The sequence below is a fragment of the Polyodon spathula genome, chromosome 13 (genome assembly GCF_017654505.1).
Source record: "Polyodon spathula isolate WHYD16114869_AA chromosome 13, ASM1765450v1, whole genome shotgun sequence".
NCBI classification, from domain to species: domain Eukaryota; kingdom Metazoa; phylum Chordata; class Actinopteri; order Acipenseriformes; family Polyodontidae; genus Polyodon; species Polyodon spathula.
The window spans coordinates 8,540,763-8,560,678 of NC_054546.1; the positions used below are offsets into that span (position 1 = coordinate 8,540,763).

At 35.1% G+C, this 19,916-nt stretch overlaps 1 protein-coding gene across 2 annotated transcripts in view; it reads right to left on the reverse strand.

Moving 5' to 3' along the window:
* Nucleotides 1–17,091, reverse strand: part of LOC121325173 (inactive heparanase-2-like) — a 63,489-nt gene extending 46,398 nt beyond the window's left edge. For both annotated transcript variants that reach the window (XM_041267491.1, XM_041267492.1), the window contains exons 1-3: nucleotides 16,671–17,091; nucleotides 12,924–13,081; nucleotides 10,026–10,187 (exon numbers count right to left, since the gene is read on the reverse strand). In XM_041267491.1, the coding sequence (XP_041123425.1) occupies nucleotides 10,026–10,187; nucleotides 12,924–13,081; nucleotides 16,671–16,939 (589 nt within the window). In that variant the 5' untranslated portion in view covers nucleotides 16,940–17,091. The remainder of the gene's footprint in view (nucleotides 1–10,025; nucleotides 10,188–12,923; nucleotides 13,082–16,670) is intronic.
* Nucleotides 17,092–19,916: the final 2,825 nt, after the last annotated feature.

Sequence of the window (19,916 nt, forward strand, 5' to 3'; positions counted from 1 at the left end):
AAGATCATGGTAAAATGATAAAAAATACCATGCAAAAATACCTTGTAAAAATACCATGCAAAAATACCTTGCAAAAAAACCATGCAAAAATACCTTGCAAAAAAAACATGCAAAAATACCTAGTAAAAATACCATGGTAAACATTTATAAGGGACTCCTTGTAGTTTTCATTTATATTTCTAAAACAGTAAATTGTAATATATGTAGAAACACAGAAATAAACTATTTAAATTGGAAATATATATTGAGGAAATTAAATTATTTCAAACAAAATCAGTAATAAATAAGATTAAGAATATTAAGAATATCTAACATTAACTAAATTAAAGCTCTGATCTGCCTGCATTCAACACTGACGTGTTTCATATCAAAAGAAAAGTACATTTTATAGGAACATATAAATAGGACCTGTGTTATTTCCTTAAAAAAGCACATGCACTGATTTTAAGTAAATCATTGTGAAATTCATACATACACAAAGGATACTGTGCTTAACACCTTCACCTTAATATGACCAGCCAATCAAAAAATAATAATCTTTATATAGCGCCTTTCATAGTGGACCACCATCACAAAGATCTTTACAAGATATGAGACTAGGGTGTGTGAACTACACATCAGCTGCAGAGTCACTTACAAGAACATCCCCAAAGACAGAACACAAGAAGGTTAAGTGACTTGCTCAGGGTTACACACTGAGCTGGGGACCTCCTGGTTACAAGCCTGTTTCTTTAACCACTGGACCACAGCCTCCTAAATATCTCTAGCCCCCTTTGGCCCAATAAAACAAGAATTTTACCAACTAAAATTAGTATTACATAACGTTAATGCTTATTAGGGTTACCTAAGAAGAGAGGTGAACTTTGATAGAGAGTTCAAATCTATGCATGTATGTGATTAGATAACAGATATCTTACCGTACAAATGTTAGTTAATCTGATTGTATCCAGTACAGTTTGGTTTTGTGTATGTTTTGCATGCAAACGTACAGTTTTGAGTGATTTTGAGAGAATCTCTTACAGTTAATTTTATAGAAGTTGCTTTGACTAATTGCTTGAATGCTGTTATTGTTGTTTTGCTATGTTGTGTGACTAAATCATTATTGCATAAACAAACTGAATAGTCTTATTTGCAAGGCTGGAATTTGAGTCAAGGAGGAATTGATAGCCTTCTGTTTGTTTCAGTATGTAAATATTATGTTATTTTCAGAGGATAAGGATTGATATACTTTATATACTCTACATATACCTAATCCCTCAACAGTATACAACACTACTACTGCCATCAATACCAACAGACTACAATTGCTGCTGTCACTGTCTGATTCTTTCAGAAAGAATGCACTTAATCATTTTGCAATGATGACTGTAATTTAATATTTTTCTGTTTATAATATAATCTGTCATAGAACAGAAAAAACTCTTTAGACACACAGTCTTAAACTGGGACCATGCAATAAGCCATATGAAGGAATATTATTTATATATTAAAGTAGGCCAACTGCCAAAAATCCCCAAATCAGTATTTTAAGTATTTTAAAATGTTTGGCAGAGCCTTACCCCATGGGTTTTCTTATAAAGTAACGTCAGTGTGAAAGCGCAATGTAGTCATTTTGTTTTCAAGTACGGCTGCCACGACACCTTGTCCTAAAATCACCTACAGCTTTATCTGTAGTGTCAGGATGTAGCCTCATTTATGGTGAATATGCATTTTTACCCAGAGAAGACCCATTCTTCACAAGACAACGTCTTATTTTAAGAGTGCCCTGGCAGTGCAGAAGAAGCAGCAGCTGATAAAAACACAACAGAGAATAGAAATATAATACTCTTTGGAGTCAGATACATTTTTCTACCATTTTTTGAAGAGCTGCAAATCTTCCAGCGCCTGAATGGAGTTCAATGCTGATTGCTCAGCAGCTTGTGAGAATGTAAGGAATGAGAAACACATACTACAGAAATCAAGATACTATGGTGTGAGAAGGGCACCTTTCTCAAATGGCAGGAATGTAGTATGTCCCTTTTCAGGGAATATGTAGCAATTTTCAGGAAACAGATCAGACACTGTTGCTAACCCAATATCCTTTCCTATTTTAATGATTAATGTTGCTCCTCCTTGCCACACGAAATGCATTCCGACGTATGCTTGGTCATGTAATACAAATTGGTCTTTGCACGCTTTGTACTGCAGTTGGAAATGTCTTATTATTTCTAACTGCCATTATATATGCATTCCGATATGATGGAACTTTAAGATAAAAACATACTTGAGTCATCTACAGTGCTGCCACTTAAAAAACTTACTAAAAAAAAATGTTTTATATATATATATATATATATATATATATATATATATATATATATATATATATATATATATATTATATATATATATATATAATTTTTTAGTATCTGTTCAGGAAAGCAGAGGATATAAGGGTTAGAGCGATGTAAAGGAGATTTTATATTGACCTGCTATCACTTATTTTTGTTGGTCCATAGAAATGTATAATACTATCCATTTTTCTAATTCATTTCATTGGATGTGGCTACAAACACCTACCCAGCAGTAACTCATAAGAAAAGGTGATGCTCTTCATTTTTCATATTTCAATACCCAGCTTGTAGCTTCGACAAGCATTGAATTCAGAGCTCTCCACAGCAACAGAAACGGTTAATCCTTAAACAAAAATAAATGACTTCATTTATTGCTACATAAACCACTGGTGGTAAAGACATAAATAATTTGTCCCAGTGAATTTACATCTTCACTCTTTGATTATTTGAGTAATTCCCACTTAGAACCCTCATGTATCCTCTCTATGACATGTTTAAGTATGCCATCCAAATCAGAATAATTAGAATACAGTAGCTGGAAAACTTCATTTAATTAATTTTAGTTTCACAAAACCATGAGTATAGTGTATTTAATTATTTCATTCATTTTTAATACTAGACGCATGATCATTTTAATGAGAGATACTTCAATATACAGGGTTTTCTTTACACTGTTTAACTGAATTAATATATATGGCACTTTGGATAAATGCAATCAAAACTGTTTAAAACGCCTGGAATCTGCAGAATATCGCTCTGTGTATAGGCTCTATTGTTAAAAATTATTAAACCAATAACTTACATAAATAGCCCAATTTGCCATATAGAGGCTCTTAGTATTAAATTACGAAGTACAAGCAGTTCAAAGGATAGGGGGAACTTTGCCGGGCTTCACTGAGATGATCGGATGGGGGACTGGGTAGCTGGGGTGGGATTTACCCAGTGGATGGCTGGGAACACTCAACCTGCCAGGTGAAATCTCCACATCAATGCGTCTCATTGGGTTATTTGCCTCAGCTCCTTTCGGGGCACTCGCTCTGGGGCTCCCTATGGTTATTATTATTAATAAACATAATTGTTACAATTCATGAAAAAGAAAAAAAAAATCACATTCCCAGAACATGCTCATAAATAACAAATGACAGCCTGAGAGTCAATTAGGAAAATAAAAATTGTCTGCTTGTAATGAAGGAGGCATGTTTTGCCTTGGGACCTGGACAACTTAAAAGTTGTACAAAAAGTAAATGTAGGGAGCTGTTGGTGCTGCAAAGCTTGGTGAACTGAAACTACAAGATGATTGGAGCCTTGGCCAACCACCTAACATTGTTCACTGTGTTAAAGTATGATTCGATTATTGAATATAGATGGGAAACAGAGTAAACATATATTCAAATATTACTGTGCGTTTTTCTGAGCCTCCATTGATTGTAGACTCATAATGTAAATCAAAATGTGGTCAGAAGTAATAACAAACGAGAAAATAATTATTCATGGTAGGGGGTATTAATTTGAACGTTATAAGACATTTGAGTTGACGGCTTGCCATTGTGAATAAATACTTCATAATTACTCTGCTAAATTCTATATTAAGTTACCATTCTGTTATAGCAAGAGCTTGATAGTTCAAAACGCCTGTGCTTAAAACATTTAATCAACTCATATTTACAGTAATTGATTGCCTTTGATTGATTGAAGTTCTAGCAGGTTTATGCCAGTCATAAGAAACAACTATGAATAACTTTGATTGCTCACTTGTGGTATAAAACAGATAGCACACAAGATTCCAATACAACCAAAAAAAAAAAAAACTATAAAACAGATTATATGATGAAACAGTTTGTAAAAAAATATATATATATATCTGATTACATTGCAACATTCCTTAGGTGTTGTATGATTTCAGAACAGTGCAACTTAGTCACTGCTGTTTCTTGTATTACAGAAGCTTTACAATTTCTGTATTTAAGTGTAAAAATCAATTTGTGTCTGAATGTTCATACTGTAATATACAGACTGTTGAAGAAACACCTGAGGTATCTATACAGTATAGAATGTGGGCCACTATGAAACACATAAAGTGTGCTCATTCCATAGACCGGTTCATAGTTTTCACAATCATTGGTTGTCTCATGTGCTGCACCAGTTCATGAAGTAAATATACTGCTAGTTGCTTTTTTAAAGTATAATGTGCATTCATGGGTATCAATCTCTGCTTTCTGTAAAAAACAAAACCAATCCCCCCCTTTCTTTCTTTTTTTGAACGGTGCCTGAAGCAAGGTGTACACTCACTTTACTGAGGTTGAAAATTGAAAATGCTTAAGATAATTCTAAACCTTTTTTTCCTGTGACCTTGGCTTGTGGAATACGGCTGGCTTCACTTAGGAAAATCTCCTGTCTTGAGATCAAACATGGGATAACTTCTAATCTATTTCTATATTTACAATATGTACACAAGTCGGTATATCCTTTTAATATATATTAGATTTCACAAAGTGATTTTCTTGAGTTATTAAATTAGGATCCATGAAAAGATTATTACTATAATAATAATAATAATAATAATAATAATAATAATAATAATAATAATAATAATAATAATTTCCAAAGAAAAAACATGAGATAAAACAATGCCATTCCTATTTGATTTCTAACCATGCAATCCATTATCAAATATCCCTCAATTAGATCCTTTCTTATTTTTCTCCCAACACAGTTTACCAAAATTGGATTTTGGCAGACTTTCTTTGGCAGGTATGTTCTGCATCTGAAACATTAATTTTAATGCTAGCATGGTTCAAAAGTAAACATGAAAAATATATAGTAATATTAATATTAACATTACCCACGCAAACAGGAGAATTTGGAACCTTTCCACCAGTAATTAAAAAAAAAAAAAAAAAAAAACACTTGTGCAGAAAAATAGTTGAAGAATTTGATCAGATTGCAGGAACAAAATACAACAGGAAAAACATCTTAGTCTGCTTAATATCTCCAAAAATCTTTCCAAACACAGCCTCTCATGTTTCTCTGCACAGGAAACAACATCTGTTTGAAACGCATATCCTTTCAGAGTTTACAGAATATGCGCTGTGTTTGTTTGCTGCGTGTCTTAGAGTGTCACGTGTGTAGGACTGTCTGAGTAGGTGTGTGTTGCTTCTTATTTGACGTGTAGTTATGAGTGCTTGCGTATCTCTGCACATGTTTTGTTTTGCTATCTGTCTGTGCCCATACGTTTGTGTGCAGATGCTACAACATTCAATATAACACGCTTAAGTTTGCACAAATGGACTTTAATTCCTATACTACAAACATCTAGGTCCATATAATGTGATTATTGATACAGGTGTGTTTTTCTGTGTTCACCCGTTTGCGTCTCAGACTACATATTTATGTTTATATGGTTAGTATGTGTGTGAATGACTGTGTGTTTCTTTGCATGAGGTGGTCCCAAGATTACTGACACAAATAATTTCCTGTCAAGTGATTTCTGACCCTTAGATGACAGAAAATGTCTTTGAACATTGGTAACATCAACATATTAGTTCAGGACATCACATGTATGGCAACTCTCTGAAACCATTTCAAGTGTGCTTTGGGGTATTAATCTGAAGAGGAACAAAACTACTTCTGAATTAGCAGCGTGGATCGATTCATAGTAGTGGCTGCCCTTGTGCTACCTCTACCTTTTTCTTTGAAGAGATGCAGTGGGCAGTTGAGTGGCTGTTATTGATGTATAGGAGTGTGATAGGGATGAAATGGCTTTAGAACAGAGCTAGGACTTGAAGATGTGCTCAGGACTCCTTGAGCCAGGATCATGTGTGTAAGATAGACTGATCCTGTAGGAATCTTTTATTTGGCTTTGATATAAGCCCCAGCTCAGCTAAGCTCAATAAAGAGTAAGACATGTGGGATTTCTTTGCTGTTTGTTTTTCTTTGTCTTTCACACAGAAACAGTCAGCCAATTCCCATTCCAATACGTCAATAGAAGGCACTGCCAATAGAAGGCAGTGCAAACCTTGTACTGGAACTAAAGCTTTGTGAATTGGGACAGTTGTCTTTCTGGAAACTTCCACGGCTGTAGGGCTGCTGCCCTGTGGCTTAAATTAAGCTGTAAAGGCGACTGTAATTGAGTTATGATTTTGCATTTTTTTTATTGTGGTTTTGTTATGGGTCTGTATGATAATATTTATAAGTATTTCTATTAAGGAGCTATTTTTAAAAAAGGCAACAGAAAATATACACTGCCAATAACTGAAGACCTTTCAGTCACCATCAAAGACAAACCTGCTGTAGATTTGTTAAATAATAATGGTATAAAATGTTTCAGATGTTAAAATTGAAGTTTGGCAACAAAATAAAAAAGAATAATACAGCATTAAACATCTTTATTAGCACAGACCTGCAGGTGCAAATAATTATATTCTGAAGCATTGCAGTTGTAAAAACAAACACAAAATATAACAAGGCGCAGAGACCTATTAAGAGGGGAAGGTGCTAAAAATGCATGAAACAGAAAAGCTCTGCTCCCATTACACCCGTCTCCTGCTGAGAAAGACGTCTCCTTGAGAAGCACAGAGAACTAAGAAACTCAAAGGGTCCGGAACTCGGAACTGGGGGTCTGAATAACATGAACCGAAGCGCTGGAGCACCAGACAAACAGGATGGACCCATTTTATGAAGCATTTTGGCTTTGTACAGCTCTTACAAACAATTATAATGAGGTGATTAGTGGTTGCTAAGTTCTGAGCAAACAAGGCTGGAGTTGGGATTTTATAGCATTTCCCCATCCGTTCACCCATGCTGTGGTGTTAGAACTATGGCATTGAAACAAAACCTATTCAGTGAGCACTATGCCTTCTGGCATGGGCAACATATCAGAACTAAGTTTAAAATTGTATGTGCAAAGCTGCTTGTAACTTATTTTTTAGCATAATTCATTTTAATAAAAAAAAAATCTTGCTTGACGATGCTTCGCTGAGTGGTGAAGGTACTCTTTGCAAGTTTGTACCCCATAACATAAAGAGGCTTTTTGTGTTTTGATCCAACGTAAATAGGCTGTACATAAAAATGTACCACGGATCTTCTTCTCTTCTCAAATTGTGTGTCCTTTAATTGCTACCTACATTGCCGTGCTGCTCTGCAGACGCTCCTGAAAGAAAGAGTAACGCAGTCTCAAGAGCTACACCATGGTGAAATTATTTTAACACATAAACCATTCAGGTTCGCTACTCCCAAAACCAAACCAGAAGCTTTGAACTCCACGTCTTGTTCACGGTGAAGGATGAATGTAAAACAACGCACCTGCTCAAAAACAGCAAAATTTCATTTAAAAAGCTGATCTGGAACTTCTGGGGCTTTTTTTGGATTTTTTTTCCCCCTTTCTTTCCTGACAGTGCAATAAGTATGATAAATTCCCAGAATATTTTGGGGACTATTGCCAACAGCAAGCGGCATAGTAAAATCACTTTAAATCAGAACTAGCTATCAAACAGCAATTGGAGATCTGTGACAAATCCACTACAGTTTCCAGCAAAACCAAAGATATCATCCCCACATTATAGAGCTTTATGTAATCCTCTGTGATAGCTGATTTTGATAACACACAGCTGTCAAACTTTTCCTGGTACCTTCAAGTTCCTCATCCACCCGATTACACACACACACACCAACATGTGCACTCTCTGACACACACACACCCACACACGTATAAACAAATATGCTTCAAACAGGAATTACAGCATGAATTCCAACAGACAGACTGCTTGGGTTAATTGAGTTATATATTTTATTGCCTTGGCCTTGATGGTATGATGTGCAAATTGTCTATAGACAACAGATAGCATATTTAATTGACATGATTGAATTTCTATATATCATTATAATGTATTGCACCGTTCTCAGCTAATTAGATTGCTTACAGGTGCAGTGATGACCCCTGCTGAGTTGATGTTCCAACGGATTCCGATTGTCTTTTGACTCGCACAGTCTACATTTACAGCGCGAAATCCAAAATGATTCCAAAAATCGTACCATGAACTCCGAAATAAGCACTGTTTTAAAAACAACCAAATCTGTAGCGACTATAACGGTTAGGAAACTATTACCAAGAATAAAAGGCCTTTCCGTAACAAAGGAAACAAATGTCAGCTTGGGTCAATTTATTATAAACTGCAACGGCTAGGCTCCAGATCATTATTGCTTAATTACACACCTAAAGTACTTTCTCACTGCTACACACTAGCCTGTCCAAAGGTAAGAAGTCTAACACCCTGTGTAAGGGAATTTGTCGATCAGCAAAAATATTCCAGATCTACCTATTCTATTATCCCCATGCATGTGTTATTTGAGGTTACCTGTTGGTAACTTTGAGGGGGCAAAGTTTAGAAATATTCTGGAATTCATGGGATTCCCTGGTTCTGCTCTAACTAAAAACACTGGTCTTGTAAGCCTATGGTTAGTCAATTGGGATAGCAATAATTAGAGAACCAATCCTTGCCAAGCAAATTCCCCTAATTTGATTTTGAAGGGCCAAGACTTAATTGTGTTATTGCAAGACTTGAGAGGTAAACTTCATTTATTTTCAGATCTTAATTAGAAACAACTGTCTGTGTTTTGGAAACCACAGTGCAATTGGGGACCCCCCTCTTAAAAAAACAGATTAGGATTTTCTTTTGTTTTATTTTCTTTCTTCCTCATTTTATGCACTTAACCTCCCAACCTTCCTTGGAGTAACATCCAGACTGAAGGGAGGATCAGTTCAAATCCGTCCCTGCGTGTTATATGCAATTTTGGGTAGCGTTGATCCACAGTTAAGCAAACAAGAGTTCAACCAAACAAACAAAGAGGCTGAAATTGCGTGCCACTTGTACTTTTGAGTCAGAAACGCACTGTGTAGATAATATCTCTTTGAAATTGCTGTGCACGATCTTATACCAAAAACAAAACAAAAAGAATCTCATGAATAAGGGACCTTCATCCAGTTTACAAATGTTCCAAGCTGGTCTGTTCAAAATGTTCTCTCTGTACAAATTGAACTGCAGGGGTTTGTGAAGCTCACCATGTTGGCAAGGACCTTCGTGTCAAACATACGTTTGCTCCATTCCAAACCAAAAAAAGTTATTCTGATTACACGATTACCTACTGTCAGTCCGACCCTGTTGTGTAACTATACAAGCTTCTGCACTCCTGCCTGTCCCAAGCCAGTCAGTGCTGTGACAGTGATCCTAATGCGAACATATAGTTTAGTCTAGGTGCACGCACTGGAAACAGCTAATGTTACATGCAGGCACAAACCTGGGGCACCAAGAGTGCTGAGTGATGGGTCTGAGCAAGGCTTTGTGTAGAAAGCGGTGGGGCAAGAGCTAAACCAGGTAGAGCAGGAAGGAGGGAAGCCTTCGATTCAAGGAGCATACCATCCTAAATGATTTAAAACCTATACACTTGGTTTAATTAACCTATACACCTTGGTAAATCAATCTATCCACCTTGGTTTAACTTCTTATTAAAAAAAAAAAAAAATTAAATAAAAAAAAACAACAACATACGGGTCAAAGGTCCAGTATTTTCCTAACATATAAATATTTTAAAAGCAAAGACAGATATTGATTCCTTATATATTGGATTACTGTAGTTCTAGAAGCTAAACATGTCTTGTATATGCTGTAATAATCATCAGTATGTAAAGTCCCCTACCTGTTATTGTGATGTTGCTGTAGATGTTGGAGAATTGCTCTTTGAGCAGGACCAGCTGCATCTGTGCAGCCTTCTCTCTCTGCAGCTCCAACATGATGTCTGGATGACTGGCCAGCTTGCAGCCCTTCTGCTTGTCCAGGGCAATGTCACTTCGCACAATATCTATAGGCAGACAGAGGCATGCACATGAGGGACAGGGCAGTCTTGGGACATAGCTAGTCTAAAAGCAGTGTGAACTCTAACCAGAGATGTGGAGAGAGGCAGCAGCCTTAGAAATGTGTTATGTTTGAAAGTTGCAAATGTTTTCATGATATACTATATTGTTAGTTCTTCAATAAAATGTTTTTTAGTTCTTCCAGCTCAAGTTATTGCCTGTGTTATGGTAAAAGTCCAGTTCTGGTCAATCTTAAGTCAGATAATTTAGGATCTTTGTTTTTTCAACAGAAAATCTAACTTTGGTTATGACAAATACAGGCACTGAATAGATATATTCACTATGTATTGCAGCATGTTAGACTTGTGTGGCACTTGGAGTTACACAGGACTCCTAAAGCCTTACAATGCACGAAAGCGAGACATTCGGTCACTAGCCAGATCCACTTGGTTATTCTTGAGATTTACCGGTAAATGTCCGAAATGAAGCATTATTGTGTTCATTTTGGACAATTACCATTTTGCTTGGTAAATGTCCGCATTTATCAGTAAATCTTAACATTTGCCAATAGTCTGACTTTTACTGTAACACATGCACCTGACAGCAGTCTCTAGGGAGTTATATACATGTTATCTGTAATGTGAAAGAAATCCATGATAAACACATATGATTGACAATGAAGTTCATACAATGTAGTGACAATGACATGTCTTGTTTCTTCTATTATCATAAAAACACAAACTGCTCAAGAGCTATAATAAACATTCAGTAACAACGAAGTACAGAAGGTTATAGCTCCATGAATACTAAAAGCTAAATGGAACATTGCTATGTGGTGTTCCACAAAGCTGGGATGAAAATAATTGAAAAGATCCTCTGTGATGCATGAAAACAGCATGAAAGCAACATTTTCATTGCTAAGATCTTTTATAGCTGCAATTCTTAGTTTTTCCAAAGATCACTCTGAATACCAGATTTACCACTAGGTGCACTGTACACCGGGATACACCAGTGCATGCATGTGGACACACCACAGGCTACACATCTGGACACACCACTGGATACTACATACATGGATTCGATACACCTCTTAATGTATCATTGTCCAAGTACGAAGGTCCAGCTCATTGCCTTTGCTATTCACAACTTGCTGTGTGTTTAAAATGAATAACATTAACTGTGTTTTACAGTACAGTGTGCAATCCAACAATAAAATAGAAATATCTGCTGGGGTAAATAGAAATGTCTGCTGTCATTAGCCAGTTTGCATCGCATGCTTTTCCTCACAAAACAGCAGATGCAATAAAAGGATCCAGCCCTGTGTTGCTCTGCATGCTGACACGGGACAGGTGTTAAAGCACTGCTTGTGAGTGTGTAAAGGCTTTGCCCCTGTGCAATGGGCAAAATCCATCACAGGAAACTGTTTCCTCCACAGCCATACAGGCACAGGGTTTTATTTGGGAACAAACCTGTCTATTCAAAGAACTGCATTACAGCTTCCCTACCCCAGCAATGTGTCAGGAGACAGAAACATGCATGTTTAAGTTACATTTTCCCTTCCTTAATCTAGCATGTGGCCAGGGTTTTTATTGAAAGAAAGAAGCATAGATTACATTACTACTACTACTACTACTACTACTACTAATAATAATAATAATAATAATAATAATAATAATAATAATAATAATAATAATAATAATAATAATAATAATTAGTTGTTTATTGATAGTTATGTAACATTAGCAGCTTCCAAAGAATGGTGAAAACTTTGCATGATGATAAATGCTTTGTGAATATGGGCTTTGATTTGAAAATCCAAACATGCACAAATCAATATCTTGAATACTTTATGCATAAAATAAATCAAACTGCAAAATCCTTTATATGTGTGTCCCTTTGTTCACATGATAAATATGTAACTTGTTTAGGGGGGATACAAGAGATACAGTAATAGAAGAGATACAGTAATCCCACCTAAAAGAGACAAAGCAACTGTGCACCTTCTGTGCACCTTGCACTCCTTCACTGTGCTGAACTAAAGGGATTGAGAGGATAACCGGTTGTGCACCTTGCACTCCTTCACTGTGCTGAACTAAAGGGATTGAGAGGATAACCGGTTGTGCACCTTGCACTCCTTCACTGTGCTGAACTAAAGGGATTGAGAGGATAACCGGTTGTGCACCTTGCACTCCTTCACTGTGCTGAACTAAAGAGATTGAGAGGATAACCGGTTGTGCACCTTGCACTCCTTCACTGTGCTGAACTAAAGGGATTGAGAGGAAAACAGTCTGGATTCTGCATAGCCAGAAGAAAAAGGGATGCAATTCGAAAAAGAAAATGATCATCAGCAAACAGCCCCTCTGAAATACAATAACACATATAACACATATTATATTAAAGGGGGTGAGAGCCCAATAAACTCAATGTGAACTGTAACCAAATGCTCAGAGCTTTTTCCAGTCAACGGACCGGTCTACACCCCATAATTATCAGAATAAGGTTTCAGCTCTGCTGGGAGAGAGACTGAACACTGACAGACTTCCATAAAACAGTCTGTCAATTACTTATCTATACAGGGCAGTGTGGCCGCCTAGACAGAAATGAGGGACAGAAGGCATTGTGGCTGACATAGTATTATTTATATTTCAATCAGGTGAGCTATTAATTGTCTATGATTTCCTTACAGGGAAAGTGTAATGTAATTTATTTATTTTTTTTTTGCCATTCCCAAAGTGTGCTCTTACCATCTTCATAGTTCTTCAGGTAGTAGTCTGGACCCGGGCCTCCTCTATGCTTGGCCAGATTCTTTAGGTTGTGGAAGTAAAGAAAGTCTGTCCTTTTCCCCCCAAACCTCAGATAGGCTGGGGCAAGACCCCTTGCCAGCGTCACCAATCGCTTGGAACTGCATGGAGAGACAGACAGAGCGCAACAGATTACTAATGCAGTCCAGCTGCCAGAGTTCACTTAAACACAGGGCAGAGTGAGCCTGTCTGGAGTTTACACAGGCATGCATTGCTAGAGTTGTGTTAGCGCCAAGGGGAATCATCCATAGGAACGAGAAAGCCAGGCTCTATTTAAACAGGGGTTGCTGTTTGAGTTTGGTTACCCCGTTGACACTGATCGAGTTTGGTCTCACTCCCAGAGTCAAAAGATCCAGGAAGGATTTAAAAAGGGAAGTTGCAAGAGGTTGGTTAGCCCGAGGTTGAAAGATATGGACTTTGTTCCAATTCTAAAACTCACTCCCAGATTCGTGTAGTCTTAAATTTTTTCCCGTCTATAAAAAAAAGTAAGAAGGTATCCGTGTTTCAAGAATTGTTATTCATGAGTGTCGATTATATATATATAAGCCAATTGGAATATATATATATATATTATATATATATATATATATTATATATATATATATATATATATATATATAGATATATATATATATATATATATAATATATATATATATATATATATATGGACATTATTCCCTTAAAAAAAATTGTGGAAATTTTAATTAAATTAATTGTTTTTCTAAAGCCATGTTTTTAAGTTATCTGTAAAATCCGAATACCTCGGGAGAAAAAAAAAAAAGTGCTCTCTCAGATGTGTTACCATGACATTTACAGACACGCGCTGTTTTCTTTATATATGTTTCCTGATTTACTTACAAAAAGAACAAGATGCGATTTAAATTACACAAGCAGGAAGACAAACTAATGCCAACTAAGTTGATATTTGTCAAATACATTGACATACATGCCCCTGGCATACAACAACCCAGAGGCATAACTGATTAACACTGTGTTGAGGCGCGGTTTTTGATGTGTGATGTTCATTTTAGATGAAAGTGCATTAGTCGAAACTCTTTAGATTAATCTATTAAATAGGTAACCTACCTACTAGGCCTGCTACTGTTATTATTTTCACAAGATGTTTTGCTATTATTATTATTATTATTATTATTATTATTATTATTATTATTATTATTCTAATATTAGCCTCATTATTATCAGTGTCGTGTCGTCGTAATAGCTGTCACAGTAACGTTCGTCATGTAACTAGTAGATCGAAGGAAAAAATAAATTTTGTTTTAAATTGTCCGCCGCGTCAGAATACCCAGCAAAAAATAGAATACCTTACAATCAGTTACATGCTACATTATTATTATTATTATTATTATTATTATTTATTATTATTATTATTATTATTATTATTACCCTAAAATAACATATGGTAATATTTAGGAATAGCCTGCTAAGGCCAAAAGTTTATTAACTTAAAACTATATGAACGTAATTTTGATCTTTTCTTTAACATCAAAATCATAGAAACTGCAAAATGATCTCGCAAAAGTCTAGCGGAAGCCATAACAGTAGTACCGCATTTCATGTTAGATTTCGAAATGTCACAATTTTCAGTCAGTTTTTCTTTCAAGTATATGGAAAACTACAAAGCAGTATTTTTGTATAATTCAATGTATTTCGTAACATTATTCAGCAGGTTTCATTCTCTGGGGTGATGCACAACGTGTGGCCGCAGCTGTAGTGGTGTTATAAGATGTTTATCTTTGAAGATACACGCAGAGAAGTTGGATTGATGTTGTTCAGTTATGCTCCAATCAGAAATGCTCCTTAAACAAATACTTTGTAAACAAAATTTGAAACTTTACAAGCCATTAAAAATGAAAGACAAAAACAAAAACACGAGAACGTGAATGCAGTTTATTAACTTGAATTTACCAAACACAAAGACCTGAAAAACAAACAAACAAACAAACAAACAAACTGAAAACAAGAGTCTAAACTAGTGAGTCAGTTTTCTTCCTGTTAAAAATCAACTAGGAAATCAACCCCCTGATTCAGTAAACAAAGATAAATAAAAACAGCCCTACAAAGACCGTGGCAGTGTTTTCGTTTGGAGAAAAACGTCCAAATAAAACTACAACTGTTTTCCCTAAACGGAAAAGACTTTTAGAAAGTTGCATTTAATTACGGACAAAATACAATTCTGTCTTTAATTTACAAAACGTAAAAAAACATCCTGACTTAAAACGTGTTAAACTTGTTGTATTGTCTTGTTTCTTTTTATTTAAAAACGCTAAGTTTTGTTATAATTTCACTATAATTCATTAGATACAAATGTGTATGTGTGTGTGTGTGTGTATATATATATATATATATATATATATATTATATATATATATATATATATATATATATATATATATATATATATACTCACTGTTAACTGTTAAAAATTATATTCTGTGAGCAGCATAAAAAATATGTTCCTGCATCCAAATCTTTCTGTTGCTGTTAATTATTTTTTCTTTTTTTTAATTATCAGATAGAGTTCCATTTGAGACCCCTCTCTTTAACATGGCCCCTCAAATTACGTACATTGAAATAGTTTGATCGGCAAAATTACGTTTAGAATTACTGCAGTGTAAACCTTTGAAGTCTTGGGGCCTTTCCCATGTATTCAATGCAGGGCTGGAGGCTAGACATCTCGAGGAGACCAAGCACTGAAATAAGAACTGACAACTGCAAATATTCACTTCCAGGTCATGATTTCTGGAGGTTTTGTAGCATCACTTGGGGATGCCTTTCATTCAGAGGCACACTAGATGTGTTGCTCTCATCAAAACAAACGTAATAAACGCTACAACAGTTCCACAGAGATAATTAAGACGATTGTAGGCTGTTACTTCTTTTTTTTAAATCTACAGCTCATCAAGTTTAAAATAAGTACAGCCCAATGTGTTTATGGACGGTCTGGGAATTCCAAAATAGCCTATATTTTTCAGCAGCAGTGTTAGCAATTTATTCGCTTGGAAAACTGGGAAATTAATAACAGGTTTTCGGACTTTGCAGTTGTATACGGTGCCCCTTTAAAAAAACTAATTGTAATACACCATCGACTGGTTAGCTGGAACCTTGGAAGACTAGTCACTGGCAGCTTCCAATAAGATAATACTATGATTTCTAATATAATAATAATAATAATAATAATAATAATAATAATAATAATAATAATAATAATAATTATTATTATTATTATTATTATTATTATTATTATTATTATTTATTATTATGCTTTTATCCAAAGCGACTTACAGACTTGGGGTGAATTATGAATCACAGTTGCTGCTGCTGCAGTCACTTCCAATAGAACCTCGGTTTTACTTCTCATAAAAAAGCAATGTGATATTTTTGGGGCCTGTTATAATGATTACCCTGGATTGCGTAATGTCTTTGAGTGTGTTGTCCTCTCCCCCTGCTTTTGCGATGTGTCTTTTTTATCTGCATTATATAATGACATATGACATATTTTTCATCCAGCTGACATACCGCATGCTGCAATATGTTAACCATGTATTTTAACTAAGAGCACATTGCATTTGCCGTAATGATGAAACATTATCTGTCTGTTAGGGGAAAAAAAGCCATTTGGATATAAGACCCCTCTTGGGAGGCCAATCTATTTAGATTTGCTTACCTTAAGAAGTCGAGCCAGCCGTCATGAATGATAGAAGGGTCCAATTGCAAGGAAAGGAAGTTTGCATTCAGAGTCTTAATGGGACTCCTAGTGTTCACGTCAAGGAGAATAAGCGTCCTTTCCGTGAACCCTTGGGACTTCCCCCCCGGGACAGGTCTCCTGTAGTTACCTGCTGAAGATTCCGCGGGCTGCACCATCATAGCAACGGATGCCACCCAGAGCGAAGAGGCAAGGATGGAAGAGAGGCGATGCTGGGGCATCGTCATCATTTAAACAACGGGAGGAGCACCTCGACTGAAAATCCGGTTGCAGTTTAAAAAATACTTTTCAAGAGGATCTTCCTTGGGACCAATTGTCCTTCTCATTGAGTGTAGATATCTGTTTCTCTCTTCCTCTGTCTCTCTCTCCCTTTTTCCCCCAATGTTTTGGAGCTGGTGGAGGGAATTCACGCCCCTGGACAGCCTTCTCAGGAACTAGTGCCAAGAGCAGATATTTCCCAGCACCGCCCCTTTAAGAGGAGCGAGAGAGTCTGATAACTGGTTCTTAAAGGTAAGGTGGTTCTCATTTAAGCTCTTGGGGAGTACTTTTGCAAATTACGCCTCGTGGAAGTTATAAATATTTATAGGTTTACATAGACAACATAATGCTGTAAACCTTAAGGAAGGACACATACACGCCCATTAACTAACACTGTAACATATTAAAAAAAAGCATAACTAGGCTTATAAGATATTGAATATTGCACATATTTGAATTTGTTCAAACACTATTTTTAATGGTGCCTCTAAAACCTTTCATTTGGCATTTCTGTATGTTTCTTTTTAGCATAAAACCCCCCCGATGGTTACTGAATGAAATGTGAATATGGACCTTGAAGTCTATACGAAACAGGTTAAAACCCTTTAAAAAATATCAACATGTATATGCTTACAGGACTGAATGCAATATGTATGGATTATTTCCCCAATGTGAGAGAAAACATTATTATTATTATTATTATTATTATTATTATTATTATTATTATTATTATATTATTATTATTATTATTATTATTATATTATTAATAATAATAATAATAATAATAATAATAATAATAATAATAATAATAATAATAATAATAATAATAATAATAATAATAATAATAGTTCCTTAATGAAGTACGCTGCCTCGTGGCTTACTCAGTAGCCTATTGTTTTATAGGGTTGACATATAACATCACCGAGAAAATAGAAAATAACAAGAAATAATTGAAAACAAATGCTTGTGGTGCTAATAAAGTTTTCTATTAATCTGTGGAGGGAGAAAAAATAAATGCAAATAAACACCCTATAATATTTGGAAGCTGATTCCAGGAAGTTAGAGCCAACGTTCCTGTTTCATCTTTAATAAAAATATATGCATATAAATAAGTTATGCTGCACGTTAAGGCTATGCAGATTTTTGTTTCAAAATCCATGAGAAAGTATTTGAGTATGTGGCCCGATAGAAATATTCTGCCGATTTGAAACACACACACAACACACATGCTACCTTTGTATACGTGAATCTGGTTAAGCGTCTCTTGTTTTTCAGTGGTTCAGTTTAAATGCGCTTTATCACAGAGTAAAAATTACAAAAAGAGAAATGGACAGGACAATATTTTACTTCTCATATATTAAATGTGAAGTTTTGAAACCATGTGAAATGTGAACAGGGATAAGAGATTTGTATTTGAAAAAGGATAATTGGTTGATAATAAAAAGTCTTGAATGACATGTAATACTAATATTTTGACTACACTGAATTGCTTAGTAATTCTTCTTGTTCACAATATCAACGCTGTAAATCAAGTGTTTAAGAAGTACACCTATAAACACATTTGTATACCCCATTAATATACTGTAGTGTTCATTTGGAAACACTCAAATGTGTATATAAGCTGTTCTACAGGATTTGTATTGAGTTCTTAAACATTTGGTTTTCTTAAACAATAAACATTGCGTTAATATCAGTGATGATACTGTCCTCTTTTGTGTGTGTGTGTGTGTGTGTGTGTGTGTGTGTGTGTGTGTGTGTGTGTGTGTGTGTGTATGTATAGGTATATATATATATATATATATATATAATATATATTATATATATATATAATATCTATATATATATATACATCTGTGCATTGGTTTCTCTATGCACTCAAACTATATAACGCTGAATATATACAATGTAAAAACTAATGTTTTAGCATAAAACTAAAATCTTATTGAACAGATTATAAACACATTTTAGTGTTTATTTCAGTGTTACCAAAATTTGAAAATTGAAGTGCACACTGCGTAAAGGAGTTCTATCAGGAGGCCCACTTATATACAACAAATAATTTGTAGCCTATATTCTATCATGCTATCAAAAGTCCTGTATGTCAAGAAGTATTGAAAATGCAGCGATGGATGTGCTAAGGCATCGATCCCCATTTTCTTTGTTGAATATATGTTATCACTCTTCTTAGTACAACCTGTCTTTCAATTTGGCCGAAAGAGCTTTACTTTTAATTTATCAACACATTTAACTTTGTTCAGTGTGGTTTTTTTTGTTTGTTTTTTGTCGATAAATATATTTCATTTTCTTATTTGTTCTCTTTTATTTCATAATCATAATTGGAACAAAACAGTTATTGTTTGCTTAAGAGCATTTTCTGTCAAATGTTGTCCCGCAGTGAAGTTTGTTCCACTCGCTTCAATATGGCGATACACTTGGATCAGCACAGCAGTTCCATAACCTTCTTTTAATGTTTACTCTGGCGTCATGTTCAATTTCTCTTTTGGAGCCGATGTTTTTTTTTTTTTTATAACCCTTAGCAAGTGGTCAGTTTCACACACATATTTCTCCTTATGGCTGGTTTTAAACCGCGATGTTTTTTCATAATAAATAGTAAGAAAATGGAAAGCCTCTGAGCATGTTATCCGCAGAAAACAAGATTACATGCATGACTAAATCTGTAAAATTACTTACAGGAAATAACAACTTAGGAATTTGTATAGTCCCCGTACACTATGCAGCTTAAAAAGAATATGTGTTAGCAAAATAATAGCTTCTAAGAAAGATACATTTTGACACCTGTCACCTCACCTTTTAGGCCAGGCAATATATTACAACAATGAAATTGAATATTTCTTAATTGTTGTCATTAATTAGATGCAAATAATAAGAATAAAAATACAATATTAGTCGTGTTTAATCTTTTTTGCATTCAAGTTAAACTCTTTACAA